Source organism: Corvus cornix, chromosome 1 (assembly GCF_000738735.6).
Source record: "Corvus cornix cornix isolate S_Up_H32 chromosome 1, ASM73873v5, whole genome shotgun sequence".
Classification (NCBI taxonomy): Eukaryota; Metazoa; Chordata; class Aves; order Passeriformes; family Corvidae; genus Corvus; species Corvus cornix.
The window spans coordinates 102,789,401-102,808,327 of NC_046332.1; the positions used below are offsets into that span (position 1 = coordinate 102,789,401).

The 18,927-nt window shown below is 42.0% G+C and overlaps 1 protein-coding gene across 2 annotated transcripts; it reads left to right on the top strand.

Moving 5' to 3' along the window:
* Positions 1-4,871: 4,871 nt before the first annotated feature.
* On the top strand, positions 4,872-18,926 carry PDHA1 (pyruvate dehydrogenase E1 subunit alpha 1). Of its 2 annotated transcripts, XM_039551215.1 has the most exons (12): positions 4,872-5,051; positions 6,331-6,345; positions 7,729-7,797; positions 9,324-9,497; positions 10,151-10,277; positions 14,012-14,103; positions 14,474-14,566; positions 15,790-15,945; positions 16,132-16,203; positions 16,849-16,916; positions 17,724-17,832; positions 18,467-18,926. In XM_039551215.1, exons 1-12 carry the CDS (start codon positions 4,986-4,988, stop codon positions 18,629-18,631), a joined length of 1,206 nt encoding a protein of 401 aa, XP_039407149.1. In that variant the 5' UTR covers positions 4,872-4,985; the 3' UTR covers positions 18,632-18,926. The 2 variants fall into 2 exon arrangements, with proteins under 2 accessions (XP_039407149.1, XP_039407158.1); XM_039551224.1 differs by lacking the exon at positions 6,331-6,345.
* The last annotated feature ends 1 nt before the right edge of the window (position 18,927 follows it).

The following is an 18,927-nucleotide window of genomic DNA, read 5'->3' on the forward strand; positions in this document are numbered from 1 at the left end:
GCATTGAAGTGGTTCACAAGTTGAGTGTTGTTCAAAAATATTCTGGCACTGTGAAAAAGGAAGGTGCTACTTAGAGCTTTATCAATAGAAAACTTATCTCTAAGGTGCTGGGAAATACAATACAGCAGAAGAAGGATGCCTGTGTAAAAAACATAAAGTAGAAACGGTTTCTTTACAAAGCTTTTCACGAACTCAAGTTTCACAAATGTTTGTTTAAAGCATTTGCCTGAGCTTTTTAGACACAAAGCCTAAGATCTCAATTTTGAATAAAACTATACCTTCATATATACCTGAAAGTCATATATGAAAATACCAAAATGCAGAAGGACTGAACTGAGCCTCAAATATAACTTTTCACTGAGCCACAACAGAAAATATGTCAGGTTTCTTTTCCTCACAGTTTTCAAGCTAATTAATGTTACATTCAAATAACCCTACAGTAGCTGAGCTTACACAGAAGAGTAAAGTAACATCTCTTTTCCCATGGACTTTAGTATGCAAATGATAGAATCTTTTCTACAGCAGTCTGTATGTTTTAACACTAATTGTTCCTGGGACTAAAAATCAAGAAAGTTAACATAATGACAAGCACGGAGGCATAAAAGGATAAAAAATTCAAGCATGAAAAATGACATTATAACTTCATTGGCATCTTTCTCATTCAAGATGTTGGTGTTTCCCAAATAATAATGCAGAAAAGCAATCAAAATGATGAACATAAATTATACTTCCTTAATTTCTATCACTACTAGAAGCAAAACATCTGGAAGATCCTAGAAAACTGCCTCTCTTCCAAACTCCAGTGACTCCAAAGGAAACAAATAATCTGAAGGATTTTGACAGTACAATTAAGTATTCTAATTCCCCCATCTACGTCGCTGTCTAAAGCCAGGGCTACCAGAACATGTAGGACTGGATGGGAATTAGTCAGAAGGGATGGGAGACACTGAGGAAAATATAGACATTTTCTGTGAGGAATGCAGAGAAGCAATGTGGACCTGAAAAAAAGAAGAGAGGAATACTGATAAAATAAATGTTTGGACAAGGAAAATCGAATGAGAGTGGGTTGGACAGGAAGAAAAATAAGAGAAGATAAATGTAAACTCAAAACAAAGAATAATGAGAGAAAAGATTGTTCCTGCTGAGCAGTTTAAAACAGAGTGTAGTATATTTATTTATGTCTAGAATGGGAGGATGCGGGGAGTGAAGCTGTTGATTCAGGTTTTAAACATGTAAAAGTAACTAAGACTACATCTGTTCTGTTTGATAACTTAATTCTTCAGTTCAGTCCCAGGACCTGGTCCCTTGTCATTCACATCTGAATATGTTCATCCACTTGTGTGCTCTCACTCAGAGTTAATTGACTGGTTCCCACCAGGGAGAAGTCAGGGCAGGGACCTGGAGGCTGCTGTGTGACCAGCATAGATAAGACTATGCCACCATCCTTCCCAGCCTGTCCTCCAAACGGAGCCAGCTCACCACCCACCACAGAGATTCTCACGCCACCGAGCACACAGCAGAGTCCCCCCGTACTGCCATTCAAATGCCACTCAGAAGGGCTGCTACATGGCCTCAGTTCATCCCAAGCATTTTGAATTAAATGATCATGAAGAACAGATATTACAATTTAAGGTGCCACACGGAGCCCTGGGGAAGCATGTCATGGCATGGATCCTCCCACAGAGGAAATAAGGCTGAAGCAATGTGGTCACAAGCTTGGCAGCCACCCTATCAAGTGGTGTTAGAGCTACAGTGGCACAGGAGCAAAAAAATCACGCAGCAAACTTCTGGCTCCTGGAATGAGGTGGGGATTGCTTTCACCTGGATGCAGACAGTGAGCTGGGGTGAGTCCAGTGTGCTTCCCTCTGCCTTCAACCCAACAGCAGACATTTATAACAGCAGCTGCAACCCAAAAAATAACATTTTAGGATCACACCCAGAACAATAGAACACAATGAGTTTTGGTCAACTGCCACGCAACACACCCTTGATGTAATACTAGAGTCACACATGGCAAGGTACTCCATTATGAAATCTTACATAATCATCTTTCATTAAATTATTTTCTAGTGTTGTTCTCTGCTTATGATTTTATTATGTTTTCCTCTTCGTTGTTTACCTCATTCATGAATTAGGTTTCCACATTTGTTTTTTGTAGGACAATTTAATAATTTCATGATGTTTTTAGAGGTTTTAATAAAGAAAATATATGAATAATAATGAAATACCACGAAAAGTAAAAAATTGGCAGAGGTGATATAAATCAATGCTTTACTGTATTTCCAGGGAGGACAAAAATGGATCATTTCCTACCAAAAAAAACTATTTCCAATGACTATTAGAAGTGTAGATAACACATCAATCTAGAATCGTGTAACTATAAAAATTGCTTTGTTTATTTTTTTCTTTCATTAGAAGGAACAGGTAATAACACTGAGCTTGAAAAAATCTTGACTGCATTCTTTTGTAATAATAATAATAATTTTCCTTTGAGCAGGAGGAATTGTCCAGTTAACAACTGTTCATAGATCTCTTGAAACCTTTACTTCGTAGTGTTGCTTATTGAAGTAGGCATGTGAGCTTACCAGAAGCTTCCTGTCTCAGGTACAGATACCAGTACACTTCATTCTTTTGATGAACCTCGTTTAAAGAATGTGAAAACTATTAAAAGTGGTGAAGCCTTGTTTTTCTTTGCACTGCAGGAAATTCTGACAGCCTCAACATCCTCCCATGAGCAAGTCATCCCAGCCCAGGTGTCACTTGGCCTTGCTATACACCTGGATTAGGCAGCAGGGCAGTCCTCACAGACAGGTGTGTGCATGAACACCATTGATGTGCATGAATCCATCAGTAATCTCTCCAGGAATGTGCAGACTGATTGATAAAAGTGCAGGTTGCAAACTTCCAGACAGATGGCTACACTATTCAGAAGTGTCCTGGGACCTCTGGGGGTGTCACAGCACCTTGGAAGCCCTGGGGAAAATCACATGCAGACCTTCAGGATAATGTTTTCTTTAGCTGCAGAGCCACTCCCTACCTGCAGAACATCTCCAGCAAGTCTGTATTTGCTTTCCAAGCAGTGAAGCGCTGCAGACTAAAGACACCCTAGGAAAAATGCCTTCTGAGACAACTGATCAATTTTTCACTTTGCCCTTTATTCTCTTGGAGGTCAGCTGCTGTTGTTGCTTCATGAACGAAGCCTAAATCTGCTTAGTAGTGTAGAGCTGATTTGCAAAATTCAAATTTCCAGCAAGTTGTGTGCCAAGAAAGATTCCACAAGACGCTCTTGTAGAGACTTGCCTTTACCACTGTGTTAGCAAGATCTGCTTTATCCTCCAGGACACTGAAAACAGCACTATCCAGCTACTCCCGGACGGATTTAATGATTGCAAAAGTGATAAAAGTTTCAGATTTTTTTCTTAGATGTGAAAAGCAGTAGCATTATTTTGCTTCTTTTCTACATCCCAGCCTATGTAAAGGCACAGCATATGTCAAGGAACCTACAGGGCAGCAGCACGAAGGTAGGATGCTGAGCACTGCCAGTGCCCTTCACTTTCACCAGTACTTGAAGCCGAAGAAAGTTTGGTTAAATTTCAGTCCTCCAGCAAGCTGATACCAAGCCTGGGTTTGTTTTTCTAATCAAGAACTAACCAAATGCATGAAAGTTAGGCTTCTTGACATTGTCTTTATGAGATAAGAGATGGCTACCTCTCTTCCTACTCTGTGTTACAGACAAGGTGAGGAGGAAATCACATTAGCCACGAGTGTCCTTATTAATGGAACAGGGGAGAAGCCAAAGAAGGAGGTGAACAGTACAGTGGGCATCCAGATGAGGCTGTGTTTTGGAAACAGATGGCACTTCCAGTCCTCTCTAATGGAGGTGAGGGAGTAGTTTGAGGGGCACGTTCTCAGTGGAAATTATGCCTTAAACATTTATCACTTGTGCTGCACTTGAGCTTTGTGCACCCTGCAGGACTCAGCAGACACAAGCATTTGTGATGCCAACAGGTGAACAGGATTTACTTTCTGGATACTTTTAGTGGGAGACAGGGGAGAAGTGCACAAGATCAGCTGTATCTCATCCGTTGTTGTAGATAGCTGTATCTCATCAGCAGGGTTGTGCTGATGTCAGCACAGCCCAGAGGAGCAGAGCGGGGGAGGGAGCCCAGGGCCAGGCGGGGAGCCAGGACAGCAGCGCGGGTGGCTCACCCGGATCGGGCGATCCACAGAACCCAACCTGAGCGTGCCCTGGAGCCGGCGGCAGGAGAAGGGGAGGCTGGCTGGGGATCAGCGGGTGCGATACGGTGAGAGGAGTCAATATTCAGTTAAATCTTAACCTTGCTTTGTATTTCCCCAGGGATGGACGCCTGTGACGTTAAAAGGAAACCGTTTCAACACTTACTTTATGCATTTAAAAATCAGGGAATGCGCTCACACAGATCAGCTCTCGCGTAGCAGCACATTAAACACTCAATCCTGAGTCACAGTATCAAGGAGGTTGGAAAGGACTCTGATATCATCGAGCCCAACCCATGACCCGGCACCACCGTGTCAGCTGGACCACGGCAGTGAGTGCCATGTCCAGTCTTTCCTTAAACACCTCCAGGGACGGTGACTCCACCAGACCCCTGGGCAGCCCATTTCAGTGCCTAATCGCCCTTTCTGTGAAGAAATTCCTTCTAATGTCCAAAATTCTTCCTAATGTTTAGACTGCACAAGATACGCAGGAAGCCCTGCGCGCACGCCGCACTCCGAGGTTTTGTGAGGAAATTCGATCTTTCCCACATTTAATGACCTTTAATGACATTATGGCTCTGGCGCCCAGCAGGGGGCGCTGCCCAAGGGCGCCGCCGCAGCGCAGGCCCGCGCATGCGCGCAGGGCGCGGGGACGCAGGACGCACGGCGGTCGCGGCCGAGGCGGCGGCGGCTGAAGGAGAGCCGAGGACGGGGGCCCTGCGCCAGGCGCTGCCGACTCTTCCCGCTCCATGCGCAAGATGCTGCTGGCCGCGCTCTCCCGGTTGCTGCAGGGCCCAGCGGCCGCCGGCAGGACGGTGAGTGCGGCCGGGGAGTGCGGCCGGTGCCGGTGCCGGTGTCTGCGCGGCCGGGGCGCGGGGCTGGCCGGGGGTGGCGCGCGCCCCGCCGTGCGCGGTGTGGGAGGAGCGCGCGGGGCACGGGCGGAGCTCCGGGAACAGCTCGGGACAGAGGGCGGGAACTGCCCGGGAACTTGGCACCGGCGGCAAAAGAGAAAAACTGAAGAAAAATTAAAGAAAACACCCAAACTTAGGGGTTCCCCCCCCCCCCCCCACACACACTCTGCGTGGCGATCCCGAGCGACAGTGAAATGGTCGCCGTGTGCGGGAGTTCGTTTTTATAAAGCCGTAATGGCGCAAGGCTTTGATCGATGTCGGGTCAGGTCCCTCAGAGGGATCTGCTCGGCCCGGTTGGAGTTCAGCGTCTGACTGAGCTGCTTGACCTCCCTTTGCTCAGCCAACAGCCCCTTTCCATTTCTGCATGAGTTTTCTTTCAAAGCTTGTTATTTTTTTGTCATTAGTGTGAGTCATTTGTTGTATTTTATCTCTCTTGTGTGAAAAATCGTACTTTTACCACTTCATTCTGCTTATTCCACTGTAATGGACTGTGGCCATGAGGAAAAATTAACCCTGCTGAAAAAACCTGTTGGCAAGACCAGAGTTAAAGGTACTTTTGGTAACTGGAAATCAGCTGCCTTTTTGCCATAGAGAGCAGATGTGTTGCTGTACCCCCGTTTCTGAGGCAGCACTCTCACCCTGGCGTTCACTGCTTGTGGATGTCTGGATCCATGAGAGCAACACAAGGGAGAACATTTACTGGAAGCTCTTCCTATCTGTCTTGGGGCTGCATATCTAGGAGTATTTCCTAATTCACAAATAAAATATCTAGATTAAATTTTGCAAATATGGGTGCCTAAAATTCATCCGGAACTTGGCCTGCTTGGAGATACTCCATTTTCCTGGAATGCCAAACTAGATCTGGTTTGGATATCTCAATGAAGATTTTTGGATCCTCTACTGCTTACCAAATATGTAAATATTTGTCTTGAATTGTTCCTGTGCCTCTGTAGTGAAGACATAAATTACCAAACTAATAAAAGTAGACTTAAGCCGTAAAGCAGTATCCCATATATGCTTTGAGCATTTTCCAGAATGTATTTCCATGTATGGAAACTACCACTTGTAGTGTTCTGTTCTAGCTGGATAATAATTTGCTGAATTCTCCTCTCCTAATTGTTTGGTACAGCTACTTACTCTTTTTTTCTTCTTTTTTTTTTCCTTCCAAATGCTGCTAACCTAGGGAGCCATTAGTGAGGTAAGGCCTCAACCAGTCTTGTCAGGGTTTACTTTTGATAGGTGTACTGCCCATGTATCAGGACTTTTGTTCATACTCCTCAGTGTTGCTTTTATGGCCTATTCAGTGCAGAGGATTTAACCAGGTGGCCTAAAGAGATCCCTCCCAACCCTGGCCATTCCATGATACTGTGAATCCAAACTGTGGATTTATTTCCAGCTCTAGAAGTAAAACAGCTTTTCTTCACTGATAATGCTGATGCATTAGTGTAAATTATTAGGTAAATAGTGTAGAAACTTGGTTTAAATTAAAATCTAAATATTTAATATGATAACAGGGCAGGATGAATGGGGGCATTGTTACTGGTAAGTCAGATGTGCAACAGAGGAGGTAACCAGGGTGGGTTGAGAATTTTCTCCCAAGCTTCACATGTGTCAGACCTTTTTTGGAGATGGTGGCCTGGACATACTCAAAATTCTGATGGAATGTACCTTCAGCTAAATGTATGGGAATTCCCTGGCTGAAGGAGCTGCTGAAGTTTTGTGTAACTTAATTAGCAGTACAGTCTTGCCACTTAAAGATGTAGTGTGTTCCTTATGCTGTGGCCACAGCACATGCATGGAGACAGGCCCATCCTGTCTGGTGCTGCAGTGGAACTTGCTAAAGTCATCTAAAGTCACCACCATTCATTAGTCAATAGCCTGTGTTCATTCTTTAAGAGGGACCAGCAATGTATTTTTAAACATCCTTCTTATCTCTCCCCTACCATGCCACCCTTTCTGTTCTGTGTTTCATGTATCCTCAGGTACTTTCTGTGTTCCCACATCATTTTTAAGTAGTGGCCATGCTGTTACTGAAATGATGCTCTCTCTCTTCATTGTTATGGCTTTGAATCTCCCTAACTTGCCTTCCTAGCAAAAAGAAAGAGTGAGAGTAGTTCATATTTCAAATATCTGCTGGATTCTTTTTGGTTGATTGGTTTTAGGGGTTTTCTTTGTTCTATCAAGGCAAAATTCCAATCAGCACAAAGAGTCAGCAATCAAAGTCTGCATTGGCTGTCTCTCCTCATATTGTCAGCCTGGTGTGTGAAGGGATAAACAATTATTTTTTGTGGTTTTGACGCTCTTCAGTGTCAAAAGTTTTAAAACTTACTGGATTTATTTTAGATAATCAAGGATATTACAAATTTTAATTCTCTTTTTCTAATCTTAATTTTAAATACTGGGTTTTAAGAGACTTCAACATTGACGTACAGAATAAAAGTTCCCTAGTCTTATGGGATATGCCACTGGTGATTCTAATTCGTAAGTTATTTCAGTTTGGGAGTACTTTTAGGAATTACTTGAAAATTCACATACTTTTTACTTGTTAATTACAATGCTTTGGTTTTGTCTTTTTTTAAAGGCCTCTCGAGTGATGGTAGCATCACGTAACTATGGAGACTTTGCAAGTGAAGCTACGTTTGAGGTTAAGGTAAAGAAGAACACTTAATACTGGCATTCTGTGTAAGCATTTGTCACAAATCTTAACCTGATGGACTGGACCCCATATCTCTGTCAGTTAGAAAATGTGGTTTGAATTTCCAGAACCAAACCCTCACTATCTGACCTGATTACTAAGTGCAGCTGGAAGTACTGTGTTTGGCAGTATGTTGTAACGTTACTTGTTTCTTAAGAATGTGAAGTTAGATTTTTTGCAGCTGTGATACTGCAATGCAGCTGTGAGAACAGAGTCAGGAGCTAAAGAACCTTTTCTGTTCTGTTCTAAGGTTTCCTTACTGCTTTTAAAACAATTAGGTGTTTGCAGCCTATCCCAAACATGCAGCTGATTGAGATCCGTGTGGGTTTTTGAGGAAAAAATACGGCATCCTTTCAATGTTTGACTTGGTGCTGCTCAGAAAATGTGTGTTACAATCTGTCAGCTTTCCACTGTGGCTGGGTCTTAGGAAGAAGTGATGTTTCTATTGGCAATAGCCTTTGTGCTGGTGTTTCATTCAGGAACTAATGAAAGAAAATCTGAACGAAGTCATTTGGGTTGTTTTCCACCCTCTCAGTTTGTCTGTGCCTGTAATGTACAAAAATAGTTTCACAGATGGAAGGGAAGGAATGTGTCTTTATATGAAAAGTCTTTTTTTGAGTAGATACAAGGTTTAATGTTTGGTCCTGTGTTGATGACAAGACTCTAGAGTTTCTGTTGTTCTGTGAACTTTGAAGCAGAGTCGTCTTGGGTAGTGTGCCCAGGTGTTATATCCAGTTCATGTAGGTGTCAGTGGATTTGCTTTGGAGAGACTTTTGCTTTGATATAAACTGTCATTAACCCATATAGAAGTATTTTGGCCATTTAATCTGCACTGACAGTAATTTGTTTGGTCTCTTCCACTGAACTTACTGTTTGTTCATTATTATTTTATTTTAAATTTTGTTTATTAATTTATTTATTTAGTATGAATGCCTAAAATCAGCCCTCCCCCAGTAGGGTCCATGGTTTGGGGAGGGAATTGTGCTGCACACATTTGACTGGCAGCGTGGCTGGTGGAGCAGTGGTTTGTTACTGCTTGTTAGAAGTGGTTGTAGCAGAGGTGAGGGCCAGTTTTACGGCCAAATCGTACAAACCATTTTACAGAGGAAACTGAATCTTTCTTATCTCTTCAGTAAGCCTCTGTAGTCCTTACCAAGTATTTGCCATGCAACAACCATGGAAGTTGCTTTTTTCCATATTTTCTGAGGACTTCAGTTCATCTTCTGCTTGTAGGAATAACTAGGCTTTATTTTGTGAGTGGAAATCCGTCTTTATTAAAAGCAAGGGTTTTATTTCCCTGAATTTTGAAAGAGTGCACAAACCTTGCAGTTGTTTTGACCTCTGAATTTAGCTTTTGCTGGCTTTCTTTTTTAAAAGGAATTACACTGTGAATTTGAAAATGGCAGATAAAAAAAAATTAAGTAATATTCTTAAATAGGATGAATAATTTTCAGGAGATAATGACTTGTTTAACCTTGCAGAAATGTGATCTCCATCGGCTGGAGGAAGGGCCGAGCACCACGGCAGTGTTGACTCGAGAGGAGGGGCTCCACTACTACAAGACCATGCAGACCATCCGGCGCATGGAGCTCAAGTCTGACCAGCTCTACAAGCAGAAGATTATTCGTGGCTTCTGCCACTTATATGATGGTCAGGTAAGAATTTGTGGCCAGGAGGTTTCATATTGTCTTACCTTATTTAATGTGGGGATTTTATTAGAGTGGAGAATGTAAAACGGAGTATCTGTGTACATTGTGAGAGAAGGAAAGGGATGGAGAGGAGGCAGGAGGAGGGACACAAAGACAGGGAAGGGCACAGTGCAGCTGAAGATCAGCTGAATGTGAGGAATGAACCACATTTGAAGGCCTGCATTTTCCTCTTCAAGTTTCACTGATGGTTTTTTTTTTCTGTATCTCATGGATCATGTGCCCACTATGAAGCAACAGCCAGGAGAAGAAACTTTGTGAACGTACTGAGACTTGGCTGTCTGACCATTATCCCCTGATGTTTTTGAATTGTGATTGTTGAGATACTTCACTGGGGGTGGTGGGGGGGAGGGAAATTCTTCAGATTTTTGCAGATTCTGGTTCCCTCCCATGTGCCTTTGCTGGTCAGTCAGGTTGGAATTTAGAGCCCAAGGCTGTTGTAGCTCCAGACCTGTCACCAACCCTTAGGATACATCCTGTATGTGTGCTCTTCCTGTTACCTGCTGGTATTTGTTGCATGTCGGATCAGCAGTGTCCACACTGCTGACTGAGGGAATTGTGTGTTTTTCTTCATGGCTAAGCTTCCTTGTCCTTTGTGACAGGAGGCTTGCTGTGTGGGGATTGAGGCTGCCATAAAGCCCACAGACCATGTGATAACAGCGTACAGAGCCCACGGCTTTACCTACACCCGAGGAGTGCCTGTCCGGGAGATTCTCGCAGAACTCACAGGTTTGTGCTCTGTGGAGTCAGGATTCACTTGCTGCTGTGCTTGTGGCAGAATTCTTTGCTCAAATTCAAGGTGATGTTGATGCATAAAGTACAGTGGGCCTTCAGAAGCACTTTACTGACATAGCCGAATAAATCAGAGTTTTAATTTTATGATGCAGCCAATTTTACTTTGAAAAATAACAAATAAGGAGTATTTAAGTGCTGGTCCTTCTAAAGCACAAATTCATAAGATTTTTCTTGATACCGTATGCTGTATTTGTTGTGCTGCAGCAGTTTTGAACTTGCTGATGGTAGGCATTTGGTCTCAGTGGGACAGGGCATTACCTTTCCTAGGAGATAGGCCTGGATTTTCAGAATTACACTGGTGAAGTCTTAGGAAGACTGGTAAACATTGCCTATAATAATAAACTGAATGGTTTGGGAAAATTTGACTGTAACAAGAATATTTAATGATAATTGAGACAGAGATTTTGCAGAAAGGAGAGACGGCTGTGCACAGTAGGGTTGAGGATGGAGCAGGGAAGAGAAGATCAGCCTGATGAACTCTTATGAGATCTATGAACAGATGCCAGAAGTGAAAAATGAGCGAGGACCTTGAAGGCCTTTATGAATCACTGGTATAATAAAGACTTGATCTGAGAATCTGCATGCTTGAAATGTTAGTATAGGAAAGCATGTTTTGGAGTTAGAGAAGAGGTATTGTAAAGGTTTCGTAAACTAAGAATTGTGTGTCCTAAGAGTGCATATCAATAACGTGCACAAAAGCCCAGAATCTAGTGGATGACTGGTTTGCCAAGTGTCACTGGATACTGGTAAGTCAGAAAGTAAATGCAGAGGTTTCCATGACTGAAGCCAACTATTGGCCCTGAAGCTACAAATATGAGTGAGTGATAATGTGGTGGGGTTTTTTTTCTTAATTTCATTTCATGACACGCATAATTTTCTATAACATTATGCTTGACTTTATTGGGGCTCTTTTAATTGGGAATGAGTGACTGCAGTAGAGAGGCTGTTGTTACAGAAAATAACACTTGGGGAAAGTTCCTAGAGAGAAGTGCTGCTAGAGCCCATTCTTGCAAAGAAAGATCTTGACTACAAATACCAAACTGAAGGACAGCTTGAGTTACAATGACCAGGAAGTGACAGAACTAAAAAACCTTTGAATGAGAAGGAAGCAGAGTCACCCAGAATAAGACCAGTAGATAAGATCCTATAGGAAACAAGCTATAAAAAAGGACTTTTCAGGATGTAGCGGGTTCAGTTCGTAAACCAGGCAGAAACGCCAATTTAGTGTAGTGGTTTGGTTCAAAATATCCATCCATTACTTACTTATTCTCTTTCTGCGAGATAAGAATTAGGAGAAAACAAAGCAGGCACAAAACTTAATACAAAAAAGTTTATTAACAGACCTAAAAGAAAGGGGAAAAAAAATCAGACTAAACCCTCAGAACACTTCTCCTCCCCCCACCTTTCTCCCTTCTCCCACTGACCATGTAAAAAGACAACCCTTGAGACGTTCAGTCAGGTTACCACCTCTATAATAATCTTTTCCAGTTCACTTAGGGAGAGGAGTCTCTCTTGCTCATGCTATGGAGACATCTCCACAAGACACAGTTCTCTCATGGATTCAATGTCACGGCAAGACAGCCGGCTGGGTTGGTTCTCTGCTCACATGTGAAAGTCCCTTCCCTCGACTTACAGCTTTCCCCACAACTGCTTTCGAGGGTCCAATCTTGAGCTAATGGGGTACCATTTTAAGGTTGAGCTGCTCAGAAACAAAGGTTCTCTTCACCTATCTCTGGGAGCATCTTCATCTCTAGGAATAGAGGCCCTCCTCCTCCCCAGAGAGCAAGGGTCCTCATCACTTTCATCTCTAGGAATAGAGGCCCTCCTCCTCCTGAGAGCAAGGGTCCTCATCAAATTACAGCTACTGTCATTTGCTTATTCCAGCACAGGTGCTTTTGCTCACAAACACAGTTTGAACGCTTCAACCCACCATGCTTTCATGAAATTACAATGAGTATTCTGATATATCACAGTCCATCACCACCATAGCTTTACAACAGAATTTCAACTTCTAAGCTCGAAGCATCTCCTCTTTCTCCTCCCTCAGGGTTTCAGCTCTTCCTTCTTCACTGACTTTGGTGTCTTTATGGCATTGACTCGGGAGAGGATTGATGTCTGCAGGCTTCATCTGTTCTGGAGGAAACTTACAGCACTAAAAGGGTTAATCTCACCCGGGCCTTGCAGCTGGAATTCGCTTATCGCTGTTGGTCACATGAGCTTTGCCGGGCATTGCCTGCACGGAGCAGGGCTGTGGGGGGCCGCGGAATGGAACATGGGCCGTGCCACGGCCGAGGCAAGGCCCGGCCAGCCCCACTGGGCCCCTCCAGGCCCCCCCCCCCCCCCCCCCCCCCGCTACCTGTCCGAAAGCCGGAAGGCAAGAGAGCTTTCCTGGGGTTTGTTCATTCTTAAATGTGGATCACAGAGGCGTGTCAAGCTCCTTAAGCAGCTTAAAAAGTTGCCAATATTCAAACTAGCCAGTTGATAGGTTCTGTCAGGTCATAGAGGAAGCTGTAAGCACCTCTTTGCAAGAGAATCACTTCTGTAGCTATGCTAACCTATGACGATTACATGAGAAATGGGTTTGTGTTCTAAGAAAAGTAGAAAGTGTAGCAAAAAGTAACACTGGTTAATCAGGAGTTCTTAAATACATTCTAAAATACAAGAAAGGATTGTATAAAGTGTAGAGAGTGTACTAGAGGTAAATTACCCTTACTGATAACATTATTTTTCTTAAAATTAGACTTTTTTTTTCCTTTGGCCCCATCTGGCAGAATCTGTAACAGTTCCCACAAAACTAAGTCACAAACATAGGAAAAGTATGAGAAATATCAATAATAAAAATGATCTACTATAAATTAAGAAAGAGGAGTACAAATTTCAGAAGGAGACCCACTTCTAAAATAAACACTAAGGCTAATGCAAAGAAACCAACCAGAGAAGCTGTGCTTGTTAGAAATAAAATACAGTCCTCTTATGAATAGTAACATGACAGATGAGAATAGGAAATGGAATGGGCTGATGAGAAATTCTGTGTTCTTAGATGGGCTCATTTAAATAGGGTTTGTTGTAATGCTTCATGGATCACTGGTTGTCTTCAAACTACACCTTGAATAAAGCTGGGCTGGGTCACTTAAGTTTATACTAGGGTGGAATGGGGAGTTAGTAGTTGTTGGGTTTTTTTCAGTGTCCTGTTGGTAATTTTTACTTGTGATTATTGTCAAAGGGAAGACAAATCTAAATTATTGCAACTAACTTGGAACATTATTCTTACCTTCCTTGCAGAAGCCAAAAGTAATAGTATGCTTCTTGCAGATTACGTATATGAGACCTTGTTGTGTGTAAAAAAATTCCCATATTTATCTGAAAGTGCTCTTGTATAGTAGGACACTGAAACTTTTGATTCGTTTTAAAATTTCTTCTTAATCTCATCTGTACTTCTGGAATTATGCTTTCATTATTGTTCTCTCTTTTCCCCCCTTCTCTTATTTCTTTTCTGAGATATTTAACTGTAAGCTTGTATGAGAGAGGCCATCATGTCCTAACTCCACACAGATCTAATGACAAAGACATGGTCTTAGTGTTATTACCTTTAGGAACTGAATAAGATGTTTCCATTTGTATAGTATTTTTCCTCCAAAAAAATAAATTGCTTGTTATTCATGTTTCAGGTCGAAAAGGAGGCTGTGCAAAGGGAAAAGGAGGATCAATGCATATGTATACCAAAAACTTTTATGGTGGCAATGGTATTGTTGGTGCTCAGGTATATACATCTGTTTTAAAGCACAAGCTGAATTTAGCTCATGTCCTGTTGCCAGTGTCTCCTCTCAGTTTTTGTGGTGTGAATGTGAACTTGTATGCAGATACCATTGCTCTGTGGCTGTTACGTCTTATTCTGGTATGCTCACCAATTTGTAAACTGTAGCAAAAATGAATCTAATTGAGAATACAGTTAATGTTTCTATTTTGACTGTAATACCATTTGTAACAAAGGGAAGTGGGTGGGTTAACAACTTGTTTGTTGGGCAGGTCTCTTAACAGCCTAAATGTCTCCTTAAAGTTCACAGGCTGCCTATCTTCAACTCCTTTAAATGTTGTTCTAAAATGTTGTTTTGTCCTGTACTCTGTGGCAGGTTCCTCTTGGAGCCGGGATTGCGCTGGCCTGTAAATACTTTGAGAAAAACGAAGTCTGTCTGGCCTTGTATGGGGATGGTGCAGCCAATCAGGTAAAGGATGGCTGGGGGGAATCGATTTTCCTTCTGTGCTCTGTGAGCTCTGCCTTTACTCCTAGGAATGGGAGAGCACATTTTGCCCTCCCCATGTACCTGCAACCCAGGCAACATTGATGAACTCCATGGAGGTGGCCAGGCAGATTTGGACACTGCCACCTCTTATTTGAGTTGTCTTAGGTGTTTGAGTAGGGATGTGTTCCAAGAACTCTGTAGTTCTCAGACAGGTGATTCAGATGAACATTTAAATTAATTGCTAGGTGCTCTTTATATATCAGGAATGTAGCATGTGCTTGCAATTTTTTATCATATTTTGCACCAGTGTGAACATCTGTCCTTCCCCACCCCTGTTTTGAACTTGGGCCATGTCAGTGTAGTGGAAGGAAAGCTTATAGGCTCCTTCTGGTCTGGAACACTCTGGATACTCAGGGAGTGAGTGAGGCTAATGGTTAATTATGTGAATGGTACACAGGTCTTGGGAGGAGGGGTTTCCACTTACTCTTTACCCTCTTTCCAGTTATGCACAGCTCACCTAAGTGGGACACTGAAGTGTCTGTGCTGTAAGGAGGGCTATGAATGGTGGCAGTGAAGATGACAGTGCTGCTGGATAGGGAGAAATGTGTAAATCAGGTTTCTGAAGACAGAGAAGAGGACAGAGCATTCTGGCAGAGGCACTTACTATTGACATTCCAGCCAGTCTCTTCATGTTATCAGCTGAGACAATAAGCCAGATAAGCAGTTGGTTGTTTAGAGTGTACCATTGATAGTTCCACACTTCCGAAGCACAGGTCGAGATCTCAGTTCATGGTTTTCCTTAAATTTGACTCAGAGCAACAAGGCTGATGCAGTCACTGCAGTCAAACTTTGCTGTAGCAGCATCCTGTCAGATTAATCAATTGTCAAGTTTTTTACGACTGTTGCTGAAATACTTGAGTGGAAGGTTTTGTGCTACCCTAACACAGATACTGATCCAGGCTTAAAAATTAAGTTCTATAAACTTCAGTTGTGATGAAACTTAAGTTGCATCTACTAGTTGCAATGAAAGTTACTTTATATAGTGCAGCTTCTTTTATTTCTTTGGAGCAGTAGCAAATGGCTAATTTCAGATCACTTTTAGTATTAAAATTTCTAGACATCTGCAACTGAAGGATTTTCAGTAGAGCCTAATGTTTGAAGGCTCAGCTCCCTGATGAGATGTAACTTAACTCTTTTTCTTTCAGGGCCAGATATTTGAAACATACAACATGGCTGCCTTATGGAAGTTGCCTTGTATTTTTATCTGTGAGAACAATCGGTATGGAATGGGAACATCAGTTGAAAGAGCTGCAGCCAGTACTGACTACTACAAAAGAGGATACTTCATTCCAGGGCTCAGGGTGAGTACAGCTTTTTTTTGAGGGGGAATGTGTGTGCACACACCTACACAGTGCATACATGTGTATCTCTTTTATTTTTACATATATGTACTTGAAGCTGAATTCTATTCCACTTGTGGAAATACTGAGAGTGGAAGTTTGGAGGCTGGCATTTTTTTGCCTTAACATGTCTTTTCTCATTACCAGGTGGATGGCATGGATATTCTCTGTGTCCGAGAAGCAGTAAAGTTTGCAGCTGAGTACTGTAGAGCTGGAAAAGTAAGCCTGTAACTGGCATTCCTTCTCCATGGGTGGAATTCTTAAAAGCTATTGCTGCATAAGTAGTTCCTCAATTTGTTTTAACCAAACACTTAATATATTATTTATACTGTCATTTTTTCCCATTTCTACCAGTTACATTCTGTTGTGAAGGGTGTTCCAACTGTCAGGCAGTTGTGTTCTTTGTGATTAGTTAGGGGAGGCATCAAGGAAAGTAATAATCATTCTATGTTTACAAGGAATGAAAAGTGAATTAAAAGTTTAGTGAGTCAGTGTTAGTGTTTTTCACCTAAATATAGTAACACTGGCTTTGAAGATTTTTAATACTTGAGTAATGAAGGTTCTGTGAGAAACAACAGGTAATTTCAAATATTCTGAATAAGGGTGGAATGACATTGGAAGGGAGGAAAATGTTTAATGCTGCTCAGTAAGAATCTGATAATAAATGCTTACACTATCAGCACATGCTTTCATTTGAAAAGAATTAGGTTTCATTTTACTGAATGAAATTGTTATATAAATTAAACTGAGAAAAAAACATTAAATAATTGATCACTGGTGCATTAACCTCTAGCAAATAATTGCTGCTGTAACAAGCTGGTCACTTGTGGTGGTAACACTCCCTGTATTGCTTTCCATTTTAAGGGCCCTCTTGTGATGGAGTTACAGACATATCGTTACCATGGCCACAGCATGAGTGACCCTGGAATAAGGTACTGTCACGTTCTTTCTTTTTTCACTGAAAAGAAGTAAGTATTGATGGTCAGATTCTAAGAGATTAAACTGTGAAATTCAGTGTTGAAATCAGTTGGCAGATGCATTTGAAGGTTTCAGTGAAATCGCTGTGAGCAGCCTGGTCACTCATCTCATCATCTGTGGCCATGTAACACACTTGGTTTTACTTGCAGAATTAAAAGATGTGGGTTTAGAAAAAGCACAAAATCAGTTAAACTTCTGTGCTCTCTATTAATGAATTCTGCTTTCAGTGTGACCTTCTGGTGTGTCCTAATGAAGATTTGGCTGAAAAGCATCATGCTTCTCTGGGGTTTTTAAAAGAGGATTAAAATCCTGTTAGGTAAAATTACAGGAACACCACTTCCTAAAAATACAAACATCCAGGTGCCAGAGAGACTCAGGCATTGCACCAAGTGACCAAGCTGAATTTGTCTGCAGGAAGTAAAGGTGTATCCGAGCTCTTCATTGGAAACTTGCAGTGAATTGGAAGCATGTGCAAGTCATGTAGCTCCCTCCCTGGGTGGGATGGGGAAGGAGGAAATACGGCCCCTCAGAGTAACTGTCTCAGGCTGGGTTTGCTCCCCTTTCCCTTGAGTCTGGAGCTACTTCTGCTCACTTGGCAGATCTCGGACTCTGCTTGTTGCTGTGCTATCGTTTGGGTGATGAATGTTCTGTTTTCATTGTATCCCTGACAACTCTTTGGACACACCTTTTTCTAAAAGTGAGCTGTGTCCAGAACCTCACCTCTGCTCCAGGGTTCATGTCTTTGCCTATCTTGTCCCTAGCTATCGTACTAGAGAAGAAATTCAGGAAGTGAGAAGCAAAAGTGATCCCATTACTTTGCTGAAGGACAGAATGGTCAACAACAACCTTGCTAGTGTTGAAGAACTAAAGGTATGGTTTTAGTTGCTTAGGAAGCTCTTGAGCAGTCACACCCTGATGATCTCCAGAAAGCACATTGCAGGCAGTGCTCTTTCTTTACAGTTCTTAAAAGGATTGCTTTAACGTCACTTTTATAGGTGAAGTTTTGTTGCAGACCAACTACTGAAGTTGTGTTCTGCTGGAAAGGCCTTTTGCTGTTGGGTGCTGAGTAAGGCTGGGGATGGCATTTGCTAACAGGTAGAAATCAGAAATACCTGGGCTTTCTTGACTCCCTAGGAAGGGGGTGAGTCTTGGAAAGGGAAGTTACCAATAGTGAACAATCTTAGTGAAGGAGTCAGGAACCCTCTAAGCAAATGTTGTAATGAGTCAACTGTGTAAAAAATAAAAAAAATGGCACTGACACAGTATTTCACATAACCAGAATAGAAAATACAAAGGCTCAGTGGGGTCCTGCTCATCTGTCAGTAAGGTACTGGTACTACCCAAAATACTGCGGTTTAGTAGGGAAGGAGTTTCATAGGTTTTTAATTTTATATTTCTAGTCAGTATTAACTAATTCTGTCTGATACCTAATCATAGCATTTAAATTCAAAATTATGATGGTTTTTCTGAGCTGTCTTCTAATAAGCATCCATTTCTGGCTTAGGAAATTGATGTGGCAGTAAGGAAGGAGATCGAGGAAGCTGCTCAGTTTGCTACCACTGACCCAGAGCCTCCACTGGAAGAACTGGGTCACCACATCTACTTCAATGAGCCACCCTTTGAAGTGCGTGGCCCAAACCAGTGGATAAAGTACAAGTCTGTCAGCTAAAGCCCTTTGTATTGGTGTAACTTATTCATAAGAATAAGTGAAGGCATTTACAGGAACTATAATAAAGAACTCAAGCTTATTTATTCCTCTTTCAAAAGAGGAAACTTGTAAGGAAATCCATCTGAGTATGGAATTTCTTAAACATGCTGAATGTTTTTTCAGAAGAAGCTAAGTCAAGAGAAAGTGGTTTATTTAAAGTGCTATATATTTGCTTTACTGACTTTCTTTGAATTGCTGTATGTGTTATGTACAGTGTAAAAAGAAAAAAAATTAAACTTTACCAACCTTTCTCTAAT

Bases quoted from the DNA above. Each gene is read 5' to 3' on its own strand.
- PDHA1 (XM_039551215.1), top strand. From the start codon at position 4,986: ATGCGCAAGATGCTGCTGGCCGCGCTCTCCCGGTTGCTGCAGGGCCCA. The intron at 14,104-14,473 runs GTATATACATCT...ACTCTGTGGCAG, and splicing joins ATGGTATTGTTGGTGCTCAG to GTTCCTCTTGGAGCCGGGAT. The intron at 17,833-18,466 runs GTATGGTTTTAG...TTTCTGGCTTAG, and splicing joins CTAGTGTTGAAGAACTAAAG to GAAATTGATGTGGCAGTAAG.